The sequence below is a fragment of the Cnephaeus nilssonii genome (assembly GCF_951640355.1).
Source record: "Cnephaeus nilssonii genome assembly, chromosome: 12".
Classification (NCBI taxonomy): Eukaryota; Metazoa; Chordata; class Mammalia; order Chiroptera; family Vespertilionidae; genus Cnephaeus; species Cnephaeus nilssonii.
In genome coordinates, this window is record NC_137083.1 from 74274491 (window position 1) to 74299490 (window position 25000).

The 25000-nt window shown below is 37.0% G+C and overlaps 1 protein-coding gene across 2 annotated transcripts in view; it reads right to left on the minus strand.

Annotated features, from left to right (window-relative positions):
- FOXP2 (forkhead box P2) overlaps positions 1-25000 on the minus strand; it is a 709145-nt gene that overhangs the window by 8408 nt on the left and 675737 nt on the right. For both annotated transcript variants that reach the window (XM_079786232.1, XM_079786231.1), the window contains 2 exons: positions 24921-24990; positions 23982-24145 (listed from right to left, as the gene is read on the minus strand). In XM_079786232.1, the coding sequence (XP_079642358.1) occupies positions 23982-24145; positions 24921-24990 (234 nt within the window). The remainder of the gene's footprint in view (positions 1-23981; positions 24146-24920; positions 24991-25000) is intronic.

The window sequence follows — 25000 nt, forward strand, 5'->3', positions numbered from 1 at the left end:
TATTCATGTCCAGCAACATCAGAGAGGAAGAGGTCAGTCCAAACCACATGATCAGCGATATGAAAGGGCAGGGGGTCTAAGCTGCATGATAAGCGATATGAAAGCTCAGGGGGTCTAAACTCCTTGAGCAATGATATGCTAAGAGAGGAAAGGTTACTCTGGGGGTAAGATCCCTATTTTCCCAGTTTTGCCAGTCGCTAGGCACCCAGAGCTTTCCACCCTGGTGACTGTCTGTACCTGGCCCACCATCCTTGTTCTGATCATATGTCTAACTATCTCCAGAGAAGTACTTGGGTTTATAAAAAAAAATTAGCAGAAAGACAGTTCAGAAAGCCAATTCAAGGTGATGGTCCTGTAACTATTTTCATATTTTGCATGCATGGCCAAAGAATTCTGAACTTTCCCCAGTGTCTCCACTATACCAAGCTATGATCAACTCTAAGCTCTCAGTTCTAAGTATAGGTTACTCCCATAGGTTGGAGACTATGGGAAGTGGCCTTTATAAGATCACTAGAGTCCAAGTGCATGAAATTAGTGCATGGGGGGTTGGGGTCCCTCAGCCAGGCCTGCACCCTCTCGAAATCCGGGACCCTAACCGCTCGCCTGCCTGCCTGCCTGATCGCCCCTAACTACTCTACCTGCCTGCCTCATCACCCCTAACCACTCACTTGCCTGCTTGATCACCTCTAACCACTCTTCCTGCCTGCCTCATCATCCCTAACCACTCACATGCCTGCTTGATTGCCCCTAACCACTCTGCCTGCCTGCTTGACCGACCCTAACCACCTCTGCCTCAGCACTCGCTGTTACGGCTTTGTCTGGAAGGATGTCAGGAATGATGTCCAGGAGGTTGTTCAGCTGTCTGGTCTAGGTAGCATATTGCACTTTTATTATTATAGATTACTGCACTCAGTGGGGTCAATCATGAAATTCTATTGTAGCCAATACAAAAAGAAACTCAAGAAGAGGGTCTGTCATTGATATTTAATGAAACAGAATTTATTGTGCTTAAGTTTTACATGTATAAAATGTTACATTAAACCCACAGCACTGTACTATTATTGTAAGGAAAACCACTGTTGTTTTAAATTTCCAAAAAAAAAATCCTATATAATAAAAGGCTAATATGCAAATTGTCCCCTCGACCTGGAATTCGACTGGGAGTTCAACTGGGAGTTCAACCAGGGGGTGGGGCCAGCTAGTCAACTTCCCGTGGCCCCTCCCCCTGGCCAGCCCCACCCCTGATTGCCCCCCCACCCCGCTTCCCGATCAGGGTAGGCCAGATGGACTCCACCTGTGTACAAATTCATGCACCAGGCCTCCAGTTACAAAATAAAATTGTAGTCCCCCCAAAAAAACTGTTATTGATTAAAGAATAGCTTATAAATTTAAAAAGTAAAACATCTAATATATGTACATGACTAATTTGTAGATACTATTTTACATGATGAATAAACTAATTAAAGATTACACAGTCAATTAGAAAACTTGCAAGGTGCAATTAGGAAAATACATACCACAGAGGTAGGCAGGGGGATCAGGTGGTGTCTATGTATGTGTGTGTGTGTGTGTGCATGCGTGTGTGTATATACACAGATGATTTCAGAATAGTAAAAGCCTGAAATCGTAAAAACTGTTTTTGAGGATCGTTTTAAAGACAAAAGAAACTATTTTGCCTAAAATATCTACCAATTGAATTCAACTACTTTGACTATATGCTTCACTGAAGTAGCCAATAGTTTCAGTAAAATGACTGATGAACCAACTGGTTATTATGGTATTATGTAGACATGTCCAGAATTTTAAACATTTATTAAATGTTTAATGTTAATATTCCCAAAGTACTCTCTAATATATAGAAAATCAAATCTTCTAATAAGATTACTTGTGAAAGTTCATATTCACTTAATGACTCTTATTTTTAAAAATGACATTTTGATTTAATAATCATTATGAGTTGAATTTTATAATTTTAGGTTTTCCAGGTTCAATCTGGGACTCAGAATATTTGAGTGAATGAAAAACTCTAAGTTATGAAAATAATTAGAATAAACTCTTAAGGTTAATATAATAGCACCTTCTTCCTAATTAGGTCTCATACATGACCCGTGAATAATCAAAACTTTCAAGGTTAAATGGCTGAATATTTTAAAACAGATATTAAGAAGCTGCAAGATATACACAGATATTTGACACTGTTTTATGTGATTGCACTCCAACCAATTATCATTAGTTTGGGCATCTTATAATTTATATTTGACCTCTTAAGTAGTTGGTGGGTCTTCATGTTTCAGGGCACTGAGAAAACCTAGGAGTTCTCCCTACTCTGATTCAGTTTCTAATGCCCTGTTCCACTTTCATTGTCCCCTCAATTGGAACACTGCCATATTATGAGTCTCTGATTCATTTGTGTTTACCTTTCTTGTCTGTATTTCATTTGCATAAATATCCTGTGGGAAAGTCTCAAGTTGGATAAAGAGGAATAACAAACAATTTATTTTTAAAACACCCAGAAATAATTTTTTAAAAGGATATCTATAAAGGTATGATCAGGTGCATTCTCAGAGAATTTCAATATGCACAAAATTTATTTATTTCATTGACTTGCAAAAAAAAAATTCTGTCTGAAGTGAGATACAGGGGATGACATAGGATTAAGTTAAAACCTTAATCCTTCAGCCATTCTTAATAGGTAGGACTCAAACTACCCACGTACCTCTGAGTAACTTAAAGTCCAGACTCAAAATATCATCCTTAAAACATCATGTTCAGCTCCTACTCCAAGATATTTCATGCTGACTTAGTTTGTGCTTCCCTTTTCAACCCTCTGTGTGTTCACAGAACCTGAAATTCCCTTCTGGTCTTTGTACCATCTATGCATACCCTGTCTGCCATTTAAGAGCCAGACCAACTTATATCTTACCTACTTCTAAAGACTTGGTTTGACCTGTCCAGCTTGGGCTGATCTGCTACTCTGACACACCAAAAGCATTTTTTCTTGATCATTCTGATACTCAATACTTTGAAATCTTTGAATCTAACACTGTATCAAACATAATTTCATTCCATGTTCCTATTCTATAGATAAGAAAATGAGTGACTTTCCAAGGGGTGTGATAAGTACACTGTTTCTTGGAACCTTGTTATTCCTGCTCTACTGTGTCCCCTTATTCACAAGTACTGTACTGAACTGTCCAGTGGTGGCTGGGTTGGGTCTTGCCAACTAGACTATGAACATCACAGGTTAGGAGAGCTATGTACATAGCAAGCACCTAGTAAGTACATGTTGACTGAATAAATGGTGTGCAATCAAGTCATAGTTTCATTTGCATTTATTCTAAAAAAAATTCTCTCTGGAATTAAGTATTCTTGGTATCCTTCCCATCAGATTAGTTTGTGAACAAGGTATCAGACCCAGGACAGATGTAAATAAAATTTCTTAACTAAAATAAGCTAAAACCAAAGCCAATAATTATTAATGCTCAGGTTTCAATATTTGATTGCCATCAAAACAATGTTTAAGAAAGAAAAAAAAAGTAGAAAGAGAAGTTTAAGCACCCCAACTACCCATGCCTATAAATAAGTGAAAGTCTTTTCAATAAAAATAAAATTCTTCCATGATTATCTCTATGTACATTAGGTTTCTCATTTTTGAATCTCAAAGGACTCCATGCTTTCCCTTGTCCCGTTGTACAAACTCAAAAGAAACAGAACACAAAGAAAACATGCCTTTGGTGGGCTGCAGGATGAATGAGAAATTAGTCTCTTCTGTGGTCATTAGCAGTGTCTTTCCCTCCTTGGCCCCATTACAGAATATGAAGGTCATCTAATTTATTTCCAGGAAAAAAAGTGGCTATCTCTACAGTGTTCATTTTTCCAAATTCTTCAAGGTACCAAGTGTTACAAGGATAATTAGATTTTCTTCTAGGAAAAATGCTCCCCTTCACCAAAGAAAACTCTCTGACAATTCAAATACAAGAAAGAAATCCCTTTAAAGAAACTCCCTCTCTACTGAGTGCTCACCAGGTCTTCCTATGTATCCCCTTTTCTAGTAGAATAATATAAAGATTTAAATTACTGGGGTGTGATTTAATACAATAAAGTTTACGTATTTAATATTTTTATTAACTTGTAAGTGTAGTGTAAATAATACTGAAGAGTTTAGGCACCTTATTCGTATACTTCAGCCACACAGTTCAGTGGCTAATACATTGTTTAAGAATATAGCAGCTTTGAGGATAAAATGCTTGGGTTTGAATCCTGGCTCCTTTACTCTTAGCTATGTGGCTTGGAGGAAGTTACTTAAGGTCTCTGTCACTCTGTTTCTTTACTCTTAAAGCAGGAATAATGAAGTGCCTACTTTAAACAGCTGTTATGAGGATTAAATGATTATTTACATATGAAAACTACTTGGAACAGTACCTGGGTCATAAGTGATCAATAAATGGTAGAGATAGTCATGATGTAATCACAACCTTAAATCCTTTATGGAAGAAGGTATGGTATAAATACATGAATTAAGTTTTAAATATTATATGAGCTTAACTAGCTCTAAAAATATTTTAGCCCTTCTCGCAAAAAGAGATTATTATTACTATAATAGGAAATTCATAAAACAAACATATATGTACTCCTCATACTACCATAATTATCCCAAAGAATTATTTATTGAAAACAAAAACACTAAGCCAAAAGCCCAGGTCATGTCTCAGATCATTTTTGAATCAACAGAAAAAAGTACATTTCAAAGTAGAATTGGCATCATTGAAATGCTCTGTAAAGAGTCCCTTCACTTATTTTCCTCACCCATCAATCCCAGACCTCATCATTACCTTGTCATTAAAATCATTAACATACATGCATTGAATGGCCCAGGCCTATATCATATCTGTTATGTACATTAAGCTTATGCAGTCAAATAATATATTTTATGTTGGAGAAAACTTAAATGGATTAATTAAAAGTAGACTAAAAAATGGAAATTTTAAAAGAAATAGCAATCCTATATAATAAAAGGGTAATAAGCAAATTGACTGAACGGCGGAACAACTGGCCACTATGATGGACACTGACCACCAGGGGGCAGACGCCGAACTCAGGAGCTAACCCCTGGTGGTCAGTGTGCTCCCACAGGGGGAGCGCCGCTCAGCCACAGCCAGGCTGAAGGCTGGCGAGCACAGCGGCCCACTTCCGCGGCAGTGCTAAAGATGTCCGACTGGTGGCTTAGGCCCGCTCCTCTTGGAGCGGACATCCCCCGAGGGCTCCTGGACTGTGAAAGGGCGCAGGCCGGGCTAAGGGACCCTACCCCCCCCCAGTGCACGAATGTTGTGCACCAGCCTCTAGTCCTATCTAATAAAGATGTAATATGCAAATTGACCATCACTCCAACACAAGCTGGCTGCCCCCATGTGGTCAAAGATGGCCGCCCCCATGTGGACACAAGATGGCCACCACAAGAAGGCTGGCAGGGGAGGGCAGTTGGGGGGGACCAGGCCTGCAGGGGAGGGCAGTTACGGGTGATCAGGCCAGCAGGGGAGGGCAGTTAGGGGAGACCAGGCTGGCAAGGGAGGGCAGTTAGGGGTGACCGGGCCAGCAGGGGAAGGAAGTTGGGGCGACCAGGCCTGCAGGGGAGGACAGTTAGGGGTGACCAGGCCTGCAGAGGAGGGCAGTTAGGGGCAATTGGGCTGGCAGGGGAGCAGTTAGGCGTTGATCAGGCTGGCAGGGGAGTAGTTAGGGGGTGATCAGGCTGGCAGGCAGAAATGGTTAGGGACAATCAGGCAGGCAGGAAAGAGAGCGGTTGGGAGCCAACAGTCCTGGATTGTGAGAGGGATGTCCGACTGCCCGTTTAGGCCCGATCTCTGGGATCGGGCCTAAATGAGCAGTCAGACATCCCTCGAGGGGTCCCAGATTGGAGAGGGTGCAGGCTGGGCTGAGGGACACGCCCCCCCCCCCCCCACTGTGCATGAATTTCGTGCACTGGGCCTCTAGTATATATATAAGCCCTGCTAGATAATACATTTTTTCTGCCAAACATTCCTTTATAGTATGGATTGAGTAATGTCCCTTGTATCTATAAATGGCATAAAGAGCATCAATCTCACTTGAAAAAGCCAGTAACATAATACCGTTATCTCCTGTTGCCAATAATTAATTTAAAGTTTACTGTGTACCTTCTATATATAAGGAATGGTAGGAGCATTTAAATGTCTATCATAGAGCCTGCAATACGGCATGGGAACAATATGTACTCGAATAACTACATGATTGCCAGCCAGAAGTGTACGAAGAGAAGTAGCAATTAAGTAACAACAGAAGCGTTAACAGCAGGCAGAGATTATTTATTATTTGCCTCTAAGAAGAATCCCAATGGATATCATTAAAGACAGTAAAGTAAGAGCAAGTTTTGATGGACAAAATTGGAATTGTTGACTATGCAGATGATAAAGCTCTTTCTGGGTTTGAAGAAGATCTATGCTGGATGGTTCGAATATTCATCACGCCATTTTCCCCCACTCATGTGAACGATTTAAGGCATTTTACAGATTAAACTGCAGCCCTTAGCAGAACCCCTAATAATAAGTAAAGTAGAAATTACTTTAAAATATAGAATTGATTGTCTATAGGAGCAAACAGATGATAACATTTGAAACATCGAGGACTTACTAGGCTTGTTTGTTTTTAATATGAGCAAGAAAGAAAAAGAAAACTAGTGGAGTCACTGATTTTTTTTTTATTGTCTCATTTGTGAGATCTTGAATAAAGGATAAGTAGTAGACTTAGTTTTAATATATCTTATGGCAGGAGTCTATGAAGTTTGGATTGGACAATCTCCCCAGCCATTCATTTATTTATTGAACACCTAATACCTACCAGGCAACTGTATTATTCCAGAACAGTACACATTGGCACAGAAGGGCACATATAAAAGGTAAACATGGTTCCCTTAATAGTCACGTTAATAGTTCTTCTAAACCTGATAAAATATGTCATATTCCTTTCAGTGGGTGTGGAAATAACTTCATCTTTAATTTTAAAGCAAATTATCCATTTGGCAAATAATGGATAGCCTTTCAAAGTAGAATCCAGAAATTTATTTCAAACAGTATAACAATTTTCCTGCCCTTGAAACTAAAGATTTATAATTCAACTATTCCTTTTAATCTACTACTTATTATTTACTACGGAAAAGCAGTAATTTATATTTCCCGCTTAAAGACGGCATAGCCACCTTTTAATTTGATATAATTTATACTTGGGAGAATTAGAAAGCTATTTGGAACTTCTTCAGGTAATTGGATAGAAAGTATTTAGTGATGGAGGGATGTAAAGTCTGTTGCTATTTTCTGAAATCGAGGTACAAAGTCAGCAACTTAAATCAAAGAACTTCTGGAAGGATAAAATTTTAATTATGAACAAAATCAGAAGTGAAATAAAATTAGTTCAATAGACATTATGTGCAAACTACTAAGCTAGGATCTGATGTGGAAATAGGTTCCTGTTTTCATAGAGTTTTTCAGTTTAATAGAGTAAGACAAATACTGTACACAAGGCAGAATGTGATCCATACCATAGTAAACAAAGTGCAATGAAAGAAGTGAGATAAATTCTGGCAACATCATCAGTCGCTGCTCTATGAAGGAGGGGGTTGTCACTTCAGGTAGGTTTTGAAATATATGAAAATTTTCATTATGTAGAGTTGAGAAAAAGTGCATTCTGGCTTTGGCTGGTATGGCTCAGTGGTTGAGCAATGACCCATGAATCAGGAGGTCATCAGTTCAATTCCCAGTCAGAGTACAAGCGTGGGGTAAGGGGTTTGCAGGAGGCAGCCAATCATTGTTTCTCTCTCATCCATGTTTCTATCTCTCTAACCCTTTCCCTTCCTCTCTTTAAAATAAATAAAAACATACTTAAAAATTATAAAAATTAAAATAGATAATGACTTTTCATAATATATGCAATTTTGATAAATCTGTATATTTGTTGTTTCAATTGCTCAATGAGGAAGGGAAGCAAATCCAAAACATTTGGATATTAGAAAGTGAAGGATGGAAAGATATCAAAATAAATTTATCTATAGTCCTCATTGTGATTAATATGCTTGTATTGTAGTAGCAATGGCTGCATGCATAAAGACTTGATCTCTGAAAATTTATTTATTTTTAATTTTCAGTTTATGTCATTTTAAAGAAAAACATATATTAAAATTAAATATAGTGGAAAAAATCTTGCATTTCCAGTAGATTTGAGTAGCAAAAAAGAGAAGAGGTAAGCCATTTTAAAAGTAAGGATATATGCCCTTGAGGGTCTTGCTAATAATCCTCAAATAATTGGTGAATTTTTAAATGTATACTCATTACTTATCTCTGTTTAATTTTAAGTTGAAAAATATGATTGCTATTTTGTAAGCAAAACAGTTAAATATCAATAATTTTATAAAGTTCCATCGAAAAGTCTATTTCTTGTGAAATTCAACTCAAAGGCTCAAAGGTACATCCTCCATAAACACTTTTCTGATTCCTGTTGTTCATGTGCATACTTAAGTCTTTGAATTCACAATTTGGTTATACATTTCTTCATTCCTTTATTGGTGTCTCTATTTATATACATATCCATCCCTTTATTATAGTTACACCCCTTTGTAGATACAGATTATCTACAATTTTCCCACAAAGTATGTTGCACATAGTAGGTGCTCAAAAAGTGTTTATTCAACTTAAATGAATAGAACTCATCTCTACTCCATTCAATCCGCCAAGCCTTTACTAGAAGAAAATGCAGAGTAGTAGTTGATCTTTATACTATAGTTAAATCTTTTAATCTTACAGCCCATCTTCAGCAATAGTACATAGCACAACACCAACAGAGGACTAACTGTATTAATACTAGTATACTGATTTGTTGACTAAAAAACAACTGTGTTGCATCTTCACTTGTGAAATTTATAAGTACCCAAACCACCCAGGGCAGAAGAAATCTTAATGCTTGCCTACATCCTAAAGCAAAGAGTCAAAGTATAGTGGGCAAGTTTATCTTTTTTAGCTTGTGGTCACACAGTATATTTTCTAGAGGAATGCAAATTGTCTTCATTTTCTCCTTAATACTATTTTTCTTTACTATAATGGTAGAATCAGAAACACTATGAATAAAGTTCTCTTAATCTGAGATGTGAAAAATAATATAAGTCAATAGACATTAAATTATAAAGCCACAACAGTGTTTCTTATTTAGATGTTATCAAATGTAATAATTTATTTATATAGTGTCATCATGTATTAGAAACTCAGTGGCACAATGGAAATTTTATTGGCTTTCCAGAAATACAATATTTAGTAATACCATGAAACTAATGATAAAAATTTTATCTTAAATGTTATGATAAATATCAACAAGTGCTATAAGGAAAAGCTTACAATTAATGGTTCATAACTATAATATGGTCAACTTTAGGCAATGTAAAGTCAATTTAAACAAATATTGACAAGTCAAGACTAAATGTAAGACTAGACTAAAATTGTTTTTATATGGTTACTCATATAGGAGAGCCTTTACTATACCTTTTCTTCAGATAACTCTAGTTATTGAGGACATTTAATACATTTAACATGTGGAAAAGAGTAATAGACATCCTTTTATAAAGATACTAGAGGCCCAGTGCATGATTTAATCATGCACCTGGTGCACCAGCGGGCTGGCTGTCCGCCGGTGCACCAGGCCTTCCGAAAGCCTCCGGCGCGGCGGAGGCTTTCGGAAGGCCTTGTGCCAGAGCAGACAGCCAGCCAGCTCCCCCGCTTTGGCTTTTGATCGCGGGGGAGCTGGCCGGCTGTCCGACGGTGCACCAGGCCTTCCGAAAGCCTCCGGCGCAGCCATAACACAGACGCTGAGCTCGCGGCGCCACTGGCGCCGCGAGCTCAGCGTCCTGCTGGCCCAATCAGCTACCCCGGCCACCCTGAGTCCCGCCCCCTGCGCCTCCTGCTGGCCCAATCGTGGGCGTAGCGGAGTGATGGTAATTTACATATTACCATTTTATTATGTAGGACTAGTAGCCCTGAGCAGGAATCCATGCGCCAGTAGCTCTCTGTGGGGCCTGGCCGCTCCACGCCTGCTGCCCAGAGGCTCTCCATAGCCCAGAGGCCCATCCGCGGCTGGGAGGGGAATGCTTGCCTCGTCGCCTCGGGGACGAAGCAAGCATTCTGCCAGGCCATTCATGCTTCCTGGGACTGGGGGAGTCCGGCGGGGCTGAGAGGACTGGGCGCCACCATCTTGTGGCTATGGGCGCTGCCATCTTTGTGATGGAGTGACAGTTAATTTGCATTATTACCCTTTATTAGATAGGATCTTTTAAAAAATTTGATAGAACATCTTTTCACCTTTTCCCTGCCTTAGCACACTTGAAGGATATCACATAACTCATTGGATAACACTAAAAAGACCTATCCTCAGAAATAGCAGTAGGTTCTAATGCTTCAAATTTACTATGAAAACTAATTTTATTTGACCCAATATAACAAACTTTATCCAGTAACATGAACTTGTATATAGAGTACTTTTAGAAACATATTAAATGTATTGAAAAATTATGTATCAATTTCCCACTCAATACAGATTTGTTCAAGTCCTTGGTTTTAAAGTTTCTTGATTCTTACTTCTACTAATTGTAGTTTCAATACCTTTAACTTACATGGGGTATACTGGTTAACTCTAAAAGAAAAGGTTTAAAATTATATGAATTCATCTTTATCTCTTATTTATTATGTCCTACTTGTTGGTCAATGACATTTAAAAATATGAGAATAGACTGAGTATTGCTATAGGCTAATGCTGTCCATTGATTTCCATATGTTTTGACTATTTCACAAAATAGCATCAAATTTTCTAATTAAAAGGAACTACTCAGATGAGTTTTTCTTTTAACTCTCTACAGTATTTAGTACTTGCCACAGAATTATTGAATAAATAATGGTAACTAGTATGTAAGCATTTAAAAATCAAAGTAGATGATTAGCACTTTATCGATTTCATTTACATTTGCATACATTTTTTATTTAAATAGTTAGTTTGCTAATGACAAGCCCCTCAAGCTTACTACATAAGCACCTTTGTTTTGAAATGTAAAATAAAATCCACAATATAAGCACAGACTCTATTAAGATGAAAAAAATTAGTTTCATGAGGCTCAATTTTTTATTTTTATTGTTAATTCTGAGTAGCTAACTTCTGTTGACTGATATCTTGAAAGATGTCATCACATCAAACAAAAACAAATTTAAAGTAAGTTTTTTAAAAAAAGACATTTCACAGGAAAACTGGTAAAATTTAGAAATTGTATAAAGAATGGAGATTGTGAAAATTCAATTTTACTCATTTCCTTCTAGTATATAAACACAAAATGATATAATTATATTTGTAATTTATTGGTAGATTTATAAAAATTCCAAGTTTTGTTATGTTCATTGTTATAAAGGTAGGTTGAAATGAGAAACAATTTATGCTTAAACATTTTTAATTTTGGAAGGGTAAGTATTTTAGTTTAACATATCACAGAAATAAGCTAATACATGAAACTACACTTATAAATGGAAAAGGTTACTTTTAAAAGAAAACATTTTGTTAGTACTTTTTAAAATGACAATCTTAGGTTAAAGAAATTATTTTCTTAATTTTACTTAAGGTGTTTATTCTTTTAAAATAATCCTGATTTCTTACACTAAATCCTAGATTTTATATTTTAATTTTAATCACACATTAGAGAAATATGTAATTCTCTTACAGAAATGAATAAGAAGGCCATATATTTAAAAATAGGTAGAATTAAATTATCAATTAAGAAATTATAAAACAGATCTTTACTTGTATGGTTCAATGGCTTTCCAATTTATTATTTTTAAAGATTGTTTTCACTTTTGTAAATTAAAATAACATTTACCACAAAAATTCTAGTGTTGAATGAATTGATCTTTGTTTTGATTTGCAATAGTTTGTATATAGCTGCCAATAGTTTGTATACTGTATAGCTGCCATTAGGACAGTAATCAGAAACACCACTCCAGTTCAACAGATAAAAATTGTGCTTATTTCTTTGATGAAAAGGTAAATATTTCTCCTCCCAGAAATGTGCCACCATTTTTAAAAGGGGATAGAAAAATTGGGGTGAACAAATAATATTTCAATTCCATATATACCTGTATAGTTTGCTTTCTTCAGAATATAATTAGAAAATGCCCTACTAAATTTTCCATACTTTTCATTCTGGCTAAGGATAAACAGCCAAATAAATTTCAAATTTTCTTCTTAAAATCAGCATACAACCTTAATCCTAATGTATTTAATAAATCTCTTTACTCCCTTATTCTATTTTCTTTAAATATTCAGTCAGTTTAATTGCAATGGAATATTATTTTCAGATAATTATAATAAAATGTTCTCTTCTAAGTTATATTGCCAATATTAAGGATGTGGTACACAATTCTATCTTATATCCTAACAGATCTGACTTCAAGCTTCAGTTCCAAAGTCCCACTTAAAGATAACATAAAGTTTAAGAAACATGACAAAAAGGTAGATTAAGGTTAAAGAAGCAATTTTGTAAAGTGAATGTGTGGTAGTCAGTTAGACAGATATGATTAGAGCAAGGAAGATGGGCAGGTACAGAAAGTCACTAGGCAGAAAGCTCCAGGTGCCTAGCAACAGGCAAAACTGGGAAAACAAGGACCTCACCCCCAGGGTAACCTTTCCTCCCCCAGCTATCTCTGGTTATGCATTTTGAACCCCATGACCTTTTATATTGCTTGTCTTTCGGCTTGGACTCTGCCCTGCCCTTTCCTCCCCTGGCATGCTGCTAGTCATGCAGTAGATCCCCTTGGAGGAGGAACAAGAGGCTGAAGAGCGGTCTCAGGAGACTCCCATGCAAGGCCCTTGCACCCCTCCCTTAGGCATTAACCCCTGGGGATAACATCTAGGCCTCGGTTGTGTTTCAGTTCTAGGTTCAGAAAAGCAGCAAAACCAGACAAGTGAAGCTGTGGCTCAGGATCAGCTGCATTGACTAATGACCCCCTGCCCTGGTACTGACCCAATCAATAGATACAAAGACCCTCAAAGGACACACCTGGAAAGGAGATGACTATTCTATTGAGATCCTTCCTTAGAACCTCCCTCAAAACCCCTACTTTTAAAAGCCTTGAAGACAGTGGCCCCAGGCCGGCTCTCCCTAAGGAGCACACCAGCCTCAATGCACCCCCCCAGGCGCATTTCCTTGCCTCTCTCTGTCTCTTTAGCTGCAGGGTCCTTCTTTGCCTCTGTGACTTGCTCCCTGGGCTCACACAGCTCAGCGGCCTCACTTCTCCCACGGCTCAATTATTCTACCTCTGTGGCTTTCTAAGTCAACTTTGTCTTATAGTTTGAATCTTGGCTCGGAATTCTTTCTTAGCCAGAACTGAAGTACCAAGGCTGCTGAACTGAGGTCCAATTAGTGCCATTTTTGCCACCAACAAATATATAAATTTCTCTAAGATTTCTTCCCTTACCTTCAGCATTTGATAGTTATTCAAATTTATACAACATGGTTTAAGAAACTGAATTGTACAAGATTTGAAGGCGCATTTATATAAATGATTTCAGATAGTTTTGCAGCAGTGCTAATTTAAAAACATAAAATTATTTCAGATTTCCCATTCTTTTTTAAAAAAGTATGTATTTTTTATTGATTTCAGAGAGGAAGGGAGAGAGGGAGATAGAAACATGAATGATGAGAGATAATCATTGATCAGCTGCCTGCTGTACACCCCCTGTTGGGGATCAAGCCTGCAATCCAGGGCATGTGCCCTGACCAGGAATGGAACCTTGACCTCCTGGTTCATTGGTCAATGCCGAATCACTGAGTGACATCAGCTGGGCTTCCCATTTTATTTGATTTATAAAAGTGATAGCTGTGACCCAAATGGCTGTAATAAATTAAAAATATAGATGTAACTTATTTGATTATTGATGAGTACAAATAAATTGTGCCTAATCTCAGAATCAAAACAGTTTCCTGTTAAGATACAATTGGTACTATTCTTGTGTCTTTCAACAAACTTTCAACAAATATTTAGCTATGGATCCAAGGACCTCTATATTACATTGGCCAGAGAAATAAAAGAAAGCTAAATTATATCTTGACACTTGGACATTAAGTCAGTTTTGCTGCTGCTGCTGCAAAAGTCCTTTGATTCATTCATCCAAAAATTGTATTTCTGCTTGTTCTTGAACTAAGTTTGTCAGAAATGTCAGGGTGAGTAGATGGATGCAGAAAATACATGTCCTGTTTCTCTCTAATTCCCTCTTTGATAACTTGAGTTCTGACTCCCTGAAGATTTTGACCTTGACCTCAAAGTCCTCTGATTAGGCCCTATGGCTGTGGCTACCACCAACACGCCTCCCCCAAGTGGATCAACCATTTTTCTGGACAGTTGTCTATTTCCCTTTGCCAAATTGCCCTGAGGAAATGCGGCCCCTCAACTGGTGGCTCTTGGTGCAGCTGTCTCTGGGATATTTCTACAGAGACTGTCTCCACCAGGATTACAGATGGTTCGTACCATTAGGTCTGTCTAATTTCTGAGACTGGCTGTTCTTCTGGAGCTATTCCTTTGCTCCAATCCTATATAATAAAGAGCTAATATGCTAATTAGATCAGACAACAGAACTGAACGACCTTTGGGAATGACCTTCCAGAACAACCAGTGGGTGGGGGGCGGGGCTGCAAGGGCTGAGGCAGCCAGGACTGCAAAGGCCTACCCTTGCATGAATTTCATGCATCCGGCCTCTGGTTAAACCATAAGACTGACTCAATGTTCCGTTTTCTCCTGAAATTATTCTCACTTATGCTCTGTTAGTTCTAAATTTTTAAAATATGTTTTTATTGATTTCAGAGGGAGGAAGGGAAAGAGAGAGAAACATCAATGATGAGAATCATCAATTGGCTGCCTCCTGCACACCCCCTACTGGGGTTCAAGCCTGAAAGCCGGGCGTGTGCCCTGATCAAAATCAAATGTGACTCCCTTGTTCAGAGGTCAACACTCAACCACTGAGCCAAACCAGCCTGGGGAACTCTGTTACTTCTAAACATAAGAATGGAATAAGGAGTAAAAATAGTATTTACCTTTCATTCTAAATCTACTGAAGAATGTCTTCCTTTGACCTTCTAATTAACATAAGGACCTTATATGTAATGTTGCAAATGTAAATTTATTGATAGTAAGATAATATTGTGTGACCGATGATTACTTTTACTCCTGCCTTTTAAGTGTCTTTCTATTACTCTACCTTCAGTCTTCAAAGAATAAGATGTTGAGCCAATTAAAGAATATAAGTTTCTACTAGTTATATTAAACTATTTGGTCATCTACAGTTTATATAAATTATTTAATTCTGTCCTAATGAGAGAAACTGCTGCTGGAAATAGGAAACTGAGATAAGGTTTTAAACTGTTTATTGGTGCCCAAAGTATTCAAGTATATTGTGTTACTTATGTGCCTGATCAATTTTAAATTCCACCAAAGTAGTCAACATACAGTGCTTTTAACATTTATTAAAATATAACATCATATGTAAATTACCTTTATATTAAGTAATAGTCTGAAATGATAGCCAACTTTATATAATAAACATAGGTTATAAAATGCCTTTCTTACTAAATATACATCTACTTCCCAAGCCATATGTCAAAAGCTAAAGTTAAAATATCATATAGGTATGTAAAAACCTTCCATTTCCCCTGGTACTAGACATAGAAAAATATTAATACTGAATAACAATATTTATTTTTTAACAACCACTCATTGGTTTCTTTGACCCCTATGGAAAGAACATTTCTGAGGTTCAACTAGTGTTAGTGCAGATGAAGATGTACCTCTAACAAAGTATCTTCCTTATATAAAAAACAGAAGCAGTAAGCTCCAATACTGTCAGCTAAAAGTTTTCTGACACATTTTGCCTAAATTGTGGGGATTCAGATATTGGATGTCAGATATCATTTATAGAGTTCTAGAAAAATCCTTTAAGACCCTGCAGGAACCCACACATTTCCCCAATTGGCATGGTGGGGATATAACACTTTTCAGCTGAAGGCACTGCAGCTCTGGGAGGATCTTTTTATTAAGAGGAACTAGAATGAGTTGTAGGTGCCACATATGGGGATTGGGATAATGTAAAAAAGAACCGAAGCTATGGAGACACACTTGCAGCACCTAAAAAAAGATAAGATGATAAAAAGCTCACATAATCATAAGTTCTCTACAATCACTTTGGAAAGAGATCTCAAAGCTAACTAGCAAAGTTAATGAAAATGTTTAGAGATTAAATAAAAATGGAATTAAGCCAGAATAAAAATTTTGAGGCCCATAATTGTAGGAAAAAAATAAAGGTGAGACAGAAAAATTGTTACAAGTTGTGAGTTAGAAAATTCTGTAAAAACATAATACGTATTTATGTTTAGAACTTCATAATGCATCTTAATGATCTAAATATCAGCAAAAATAGTGCAGGTTTAATAGGCATTTAGACAATGAGAGAGAGCATTCCACTCGCTCAAGTTGTCAGTCACTTTCAACTGCTTTCCTCTGAAATACAGAGCCAATTTCAAATGCTTTTGTCCACAAAGAGTGAGATCTAAGATCTGTAGGGATTTAATATAAAATATCACCAACCAAAGGTGCAGGGTTTTTGATTGTACATGTGCCTACAAATAGCAATTTAAATTTTAAGGCAGCCAAAGAGAATAGAAGAAAGGTAATATTATATACTTGAATGTTTTCATTATGTTTCACGACAATTCACAATGTATATTACATTTTCAATACCGTTTTACAAAGTGGGAGTCTAAAAGTCCCTTTTAGATGTCTTTGGTTGCAAAGTATTATTGCCAGGAGAGGCTGAAGTTTCTTATTGGAATGATAACAACGACTGACGTTCTCAAGAGGCAGAGGATGCTGGAAAGATGACTGGGACATGCAATGTACAGACAGTTCTGGGGCATGTGTTCAACATGTTAATCAAAAAGATGAATCTCCATTGCAGTCCTGAAATAATACTGCACTACAAATTTCATGTGATGCCTGAGCCTTTGACTTTCTTACCCTAAATTTTTGGCTTCTTAAGGACATAAAAAATATGTTTTCTGGTCTTATATGAACCATATTAACATCTGATTCTACAAAGATCATTAACTCTCAAGCTTCAAATATTTGCTTGAATAAGAGGGGAAATAATAATCACCAATGACTAATATAGAATATTAGCAAGTATAACTTTGAAATGTTATAGAGGCTAAGAGGATTCAGGCATGAAACAAGAATTCATCTGAAAACTCAACAGTAGGAGACTCTAATCCTCAGAAATGAGAAGAACATGACAAGGGAAGGCTTTGTGTATAAAGCCTTCAATACAAAACCAGCTCAGGAAGAACATTCATTTTGATCTCTAGAAAAAGAATTTGAAAATAAAAAAAATGGAAATCGTGTTTAACATTTTTACAAAAGAAAGATAGGCAAACCTGAACCAACTTATTGAGAGTGGGGAGAAACAATTGCTTAATAAGAAAGAAACAACTGAGTTTAAACTAAATATGGTGGGTACATCATTAAATTTCTCTTTTTGCCTCAGGTTTGGAAAGAGACAGGAAATGGATTGATTCTGCCAGTAGGAGTTCACCTTCCAGGTCTACTCCTGATGTTCTCTTCTCTTTTCATTCATTTAAGTCGAACACATGGGAAAAGAGAGTACGCTTAAATTATTTCTGCCTGAACACATCATCAATCCTAATTCTTTAAGTGGTTCTTTTAAGAGGCAAACATCAATATAAAATAGAAATTTAAAGTAATTTTATCCATATTCTATAGAACTCTGAAAAGTTAGGTAATCAGGTATATTGGCACTGAAGTACATAAGGGAAGAGTATTATAAATTGTAATGATACTCAGCTCTGACTCTTAAGGAAATATTTGTTCAGACCATGATGGCTCTAGAACTCTTTCAATAGCAGTAGAAAATCAAGATTTTTAAAATCTATTGATTAAAAAGTGTCAAAATAAGTTTCAAAAATCTATTTAGAATCTATATTATCCCACCTGGCTTCAACCTGTCCTACTCCTTGCTAAAATCCACTTAGCATTCATCTGATTTATACTGCATTGATCCCAGTATATTTATTTCTTTTTCAATTCACCTTCAATAAGATAAATAAAATTTAATGAGATCTGGGAGGATAATCCTAAATGAGATGAAAGGGCCAGCCTCTCTCTATTCACATAAATTAGGATAGTTATAAAATACATTAACTAATTAAAATAAAATTTAAAAAGTGTACTCTACCAATATTTAGAAAGATCTCTTTGCTCCCTTGTAAAGATGAACACTGCATTTACTTATCCCTTCTTCCTAAAATCTCTTGTTCTCCCTTCTTCTTCAGAGTTCAAAGACAATCTTGGATTTTACTCTTGTAAGTATTTCTTTGTGAAGTCAATCCACTTTAAGCTAAACTGTCATCTCCTTCTTAATTCTTCCTAATCACTATCAGATGGTTATTGAATGCTTACTTTGTATGCTCTGAGGTGCTATATACTACTAGAGGCCCGTTGCATGAAATTCATGCATGAGGGAGGCGGTGTCCCTCAGCCTAGCTGCACCCTCTCCAATCTGGTACATCCTCTCATAATCTAGGACTGTTGGCTCCCAACCGCTCGCCTGCCTGTCAGCCTGATCTCTCCCTAGCCACTCCCCTACTAGCCTGATTGATGCCTAACTGCTCCCCTGCTGGCCCGATTGCCCCCAACTGCCCTCCCCTCCTGGCCTGGTCACTCCTAAATGCCCTCCTCTGCAGGCCTGATTGCCCCAAACTGCCCTCCCCTGCAGGCCTGGTCCCCCCCAACTGCCCTCCCTGCAGGCCTGGTCGCCCCCAACTGTCCTCCCTTGCAGGGCTGGTCCCTCCCAACTCCCCTCCCCTGCTGACCATCTTGTGGTGGCCATCTTGTGTCCACATGGGGGTGGCCATATTGTGTGTTGGAGTGATGGTCAATTTGCAAATTACCTCTATTAGATAGGATAATTTATCTAAAATATCATCTTTGTCCTTAAGTTAAGGATATGTGCAAAATGATTGATCACCCACACATGCACAAACAAAGACATGCTCTCATATACACTGTATTGGTTCCAGGAATAAGCCCTTCAGAAGAGGAGCAGAGTGTGGGTCCTGACAGAAAACTTACTTTGGAAAACAGAACTAGGCCCTGAAGGAACGATGGAATTTAGGTGAGGGAAAGAAGATGAAAAGCAAAAAAGAAAAGAGCAGAAAGCTAAATAGTTAAGGGAAAACAAATGTACTAGTTTGGCAAAAGCCTTTGTTAGGGGCACTACAAGAGTAGAAGTTAGAGTGGAGGGAAAGTATTAAATGTGGAGCATCAAAACGAATAATATGGATGCTAAGGTGGTATCTCTTATTTTCCAAAAATAATTTGTAAGAAGCACTAATCCATAGATATTCTGCTCTTCTAAAGCTTCAAAACATCTCCATCAATCTCAGGAATCCTTCTATATTTTACCATATAGGATTTTACCATTTTGGAGTTGAATGGAAAGACTGAAAAAAAAAAAGTTTCAGTTTTGTTTTGTCCTGAATCTTAAGGACATTTAGTTCTTGGATTCAGCAAATAGATGCTGAACTCTTCACTTTCCCTCTTGAACCTTTCCTCCTGTGTCCATTCTTGTTCTTTGTGAGCTTTTAAAGTTTCCATGACCTCTCCAAATTTTCTTCTTTGTCCTCAGCACTCCATTGGTTGTCTTGTTCTAGTATTTCTCTTTACAGCACTTGTATCAATTTCTTCTCTTCAAACCCAGTCTTCTACTTAAGTTAGATACTACATATTACAAGAATTACTTCCGCTTCCAGTCTCTCTCACCTCCAGCATATCCTACTATACATAAGCTTCATTCAGTCATAGTTCATTCAGTACACTTTTAGATTACTTTACCTAAAGCACAGCTCTGATACTGTGAAGCTCAAGCTCATAACATTCACAGGCTCCATACTGGCTAAAATAAAACCCATAACTTGATATTTAAGACACTCCACAGTCTAGTCCCACTTCATATATTCTAAATTCCATTTTACTTTTTATACTCTAAATTCCTATCAAAACTAATAATCACTGTTTTCTAGGCACATATCACAAGTTCCTGTTCTGGGTTGATATTATTCTCTCTTTTTGAATTGTTAATTGTGTACAACCTTAGATTACATCATCCTATATAATAAAGAGGTAATATGCAAATTGACCATCACTCCAACACATAAGATGGCTGCCCCCATGTGGTCAAAGATGGCCGCCACAAGATTGCCAACAGGGGAGGGCAGTTGTGGGCAATCAGGCAGGCAGGGGAGGGCAATTGTGGGCAATTGGGCCGGCAGGGGAGGGCAGTTAGGGGCAATCAGGCTGGCAAGGGAAGGAAGTTAGGGGTGACCGGGCCAGCAGGAGAGGGCAGTTGGGGGAAACCAGGCCTGCAGGGGAGGAGAGTTAGGGGTGACCAGGCCTGCAGGGGAGGGCAGTTGGGGGTGACCAGTCCAGCAGGGGAGGGCAGTTAGGGGTGACTAGGCTGGAAAGGGAGGGCAATTAGGGGTGACCAGGCCGGCAGGGGAGGGCAGTTAGGGACAACTGGGCTGGCAAGGGAGCAGTTAGGCATCGATCAAGCTGGCAGGCAGGCAAGCAGTTGGGAGCCAGCAGTCCTGGATTGTGAGAGGGATGTCCGACTGCCCATTTGATCAGGTCAAAACAGGCAGTTGGACATCCCTCTAGGGGTCCCAGATTGGAGAGGATGCAGGCTGGGCTGAGGGACATCCCCCCCCCCCGTGCATGAATTTCGTGCACCGGGCCTCTAGTTTTATATAAAAAAATTCTTATCCTGCTGACTCTAGTAGATGCCTACCATGAAGTCAGGCCTCATATTGTTTAAACTTCATATACCTTACTTCATGAATTATAAGAAGATGTGGGAGGAAAAGAAAAGTGATTGTCTAGTAAACTTACTGCATGCTTATGAAGTGCCATTAAAATGGGAAATATTTTAATATTGTTTATAGTCTCATTTACAATAACAATCGGGTATTACAAGAGGTAATATAAAGCAGTAAATGTGTACACAGCACTATGAGGGACACACAGAGCAATTATTATGCTTCAGGCACTCATTTCATTTGCAAGTATTCTGAGAGGTAGGTATTACTGCTAACCGCATTTTCAGCTGAGAGAACTGAGGGAAAAATGAATCTTATTCAGCTATTAAATGCTAAATCTGGGATTGGAGCCCCTGTAATCTGTTACCAGAGCCCATGTACTACTGATACCACCAGACTTTTCTGGGTCTAGTTTCTAATTGCATCCGCATAACTATCCCCCTCCAAACAACAATAACAAGTACCATGACTTCTTTCAGGACACATAAGTAGGCTTTTTAAATGGTTCATAAAAATTCTTCCATTTCTGTTTCATTTTCAAAGTACTTTGACGTGCATTCAATTATATGCAGCCAAATTTCGATTGAGAGAATTAGATAATATTTTTCTTTGGCTTATAATGTACTTAAAATGTCTAACATTCTTTAAGTGAAAGTTTCTAAACACTCTATAAAGATGAAAATACAAAATACTGCAATGAAATACTATCAGCAATATTTGACATCTTATATACAAAAAGTTAATAACAGCAGAGACAGATTAAAAAATGAATGTAATTCAATGTTTTGCATGATAATTAAAAGTTTGATTATAATTTATATAAATTAGAAAAAGACAAGATTTGGCCTTCCTCTAATTTTTCTTTTCTGAAATCGATTTCTAATAAGCTGAGGGAAACTTTCTTTTAATCTCTCTAAGAAAAATACATAAAAATATACATATATGCATAAAATGTACAGTTTGTTAAATGAACATTTTAATTTTATAAAGCCATAGTGGCAGTAAATCAGGCATTATATATACACTTTTTACATATCATTTTAAACATAATATTTTCTTCTCTGACATATTCCACAATTATACTGTAGCTAAACTAATAAAATGAAGAACCTAAAATAGTATTACCAAATGAGGAATATTACAACCCTAAAAATGCCATAATTTAGCCTAATATTATCTTAAGTTCTAAAAAGATAATGTTTGATAAACTACTTTATTGCATCATTATTTTTAATTTTAATACCATTACATTAAAAATACTTCTCTACATGTTCTCTATATATGGTCTATAACAACTATCTACTGCATCCTAGCAACAGGGAGTTTGTATCACAGCTTAAATACTTTTATTATGAATGTCATTTCTCTAAACTAGGTCTTTTCTTAAAGGGGGAAAACAGGCTCTAACTCTTATTTGCTCTTTAAAATTGTATTGTTTTAACATTAGCATACTCAGGAGAACTGCTGAAAGTAAAAGGCATGCAGCTACCCTGTGCCTGGCTCCAGGATAAAGCAGGAATAGAAAACTTTTGTCTGATTGCTCACTTTCCTTATTTTACTGTACTGCTATTCTCCAGAGCATATATTCATGTTCTTGCTACTTCGAGTTTTATTACTGCTTTTGTATTATTTAATACATCTAAAGACACTTCCGAAAGACAAATTTTTCCATTTTGAAAAAGTCATGGTTTCGAAACTGATGAAACACATTAATGTTCACAGTGTGTTTTTAAAAAAGGTGATAGAATAAAAGTGCTATAAAGCAATTAGGTACATGATCTGAAAGACATTAATATGTCAAGTAGAATAAGATGTTTTAAAAGTCAACAAAAATAATACTCTGTGAAACTAGACACAGATAAAGATCACATTTCTCTTTCAGATCTTTGACTAGATACTTAATTCAAACATAGGTGGAGAAAATATAAAAATGAGAGAAAGTAATAAGCTTACCTCAATAATTTTAAATTAGAAGTATATAACGTTTAACTCTAGGAAGTACATATAGACATAATTTATAATTCAATATAACAACTGAATGGTATACACACACACACACACATATATATATATATGTGTATATATATATGTATATGTATATGTATATATATATATATATATATATATATATATATGTATATACACACACACACATATATATATAATTCAGATTCTGATTTTTCCCCCTGAATTCTAGGTTCTCCCATAGTCTGTACATTTTAGTAAACAAGAAACTGATATGGTTGGCCTATTGAATAAGCTCAAGCATTTTTTAGAGTGTTATACACATTTCTGAAATTCACAAAACATCAATTTTTAATACATCTACTCTCTCAGCTCCATTAAAAGGATGGTAGGGGAAAGATTTTAGAGTAATTAATGATATAGTTAGCTGCTAAATATTAATAGGAATCGTAGTCTTGCATAAAATATAACGTATAAACCTTGCCAATACAGACGCACCAGTAATTAAAGTTGAATATGTAATTACACTGATTAATATGACAGGCAAAAAGTTACACTTTACTGGTTTCTATGTAAACTGTGGGTAACAGTTAAACTTCGCATTTTATGGTTTATAAAAATGGGCAATATCTTGACTACAGTTCATAAATGGTTTAGAGACCTGCAATAGTAGTAAAAATTATGCCAACTTACTCCATCATAAATATTCTTACTGCACCATGCAAACCAAACTGTGATAATGATCCATAAGATATAGAGTCATCTTAGACACCGCTTTACATCCCAGAGAATGTTCGTTGTATTAAGAATTTGTGGAGAACTGTTACTATAATAATTATGGGACATTGGAGAGATTCTAAAGATTCTTAAATTTGATTTGGATACACATATTCACATCATGAACACGGTGCAATTTAACTCCACTTAAACTTGTACTTTTTACTTATACATCATTCGAATCTTCAGAAGAATACTCAATTTTAGGAGCATATGAATATAAGATCTCCCTTTTATGGAGTCTGCTAACCACGCTTACATGTGTGGCTGAGGCGAGCAGCCCGGACTGCTGTTCCCATTGCTGTCCATGTGATCCAAGGAGCCATTGAGATCTTCGTGGACAGCCTGGAGGAGGCCGCTGGACGCATTATTGATCAGGCCGGGGTTACTGAGCAGAGGTAAACTGCTCTCTGCCAGTGCAGCCTAGTGAGAGGAAGAGGGTGGAAAACAGCTTGTGAAATGCTCTTGAAAATGCTTTTTAAAACATAAACATTCTTTTAATGGGTTGGAGTCATGGTGTGGATATTTTAGAAGCATGTAAATAAAGCGCACGGGAGGACAAAGATTTCTAATTGGCAACTCCTGGCAGAGATACCAAGGAAATGAACTGTGATGCGAAAATATGGAGGGAGAGTTCTCCCAGAAAACTTCTTTACTCCTGTTTTACCCTTCCACATAATGAAATGCTGTATCCTCACTTGGAGCGAGAAACTCTGAGATAATATAAGCAGTTGCTCTGCTTTTTAAAAATGACCAGAACTTAACTCAAAATAAAGAAGTCCTGGCATTTGCCTCCTCTGCATAAAAATTATATATTATAATTAAACTTTAAAGTTTTTGCCACAAGCACCATGTTCCCCAACACTATGATGTGAAATCATTTATGACAGCCTGGATAAATATTAATGCATAGCCACATGCATTTGCAAAAGCTTCTATCAATCTAGCATTTGCAGGAAAACCGAGTATTCCAGATTTTGCCACAGGGTGTCCTTCTTGCTTCTTCACATCAAAAGTATCTTGAATTAGAATCAGTGCTTTCTACAGAACTAGGTACTACAACTTACTTAGATGATAAACCAACTATTAAGCACAATCACAACCCCACCTATAAACAAAGCCATGACCAAAAAGAAAAGAAAAAAAGCCAAAACATTCTAATACAAGGACAATGGAAAGGTGCATTTAATGATATTACCTGCAAACTGGCATTAAGAGCTGCTCCATAGCCTAAACTGGTAGGTATATTTTTTACTAAGGTTGGGCTTCTGGAAGAAA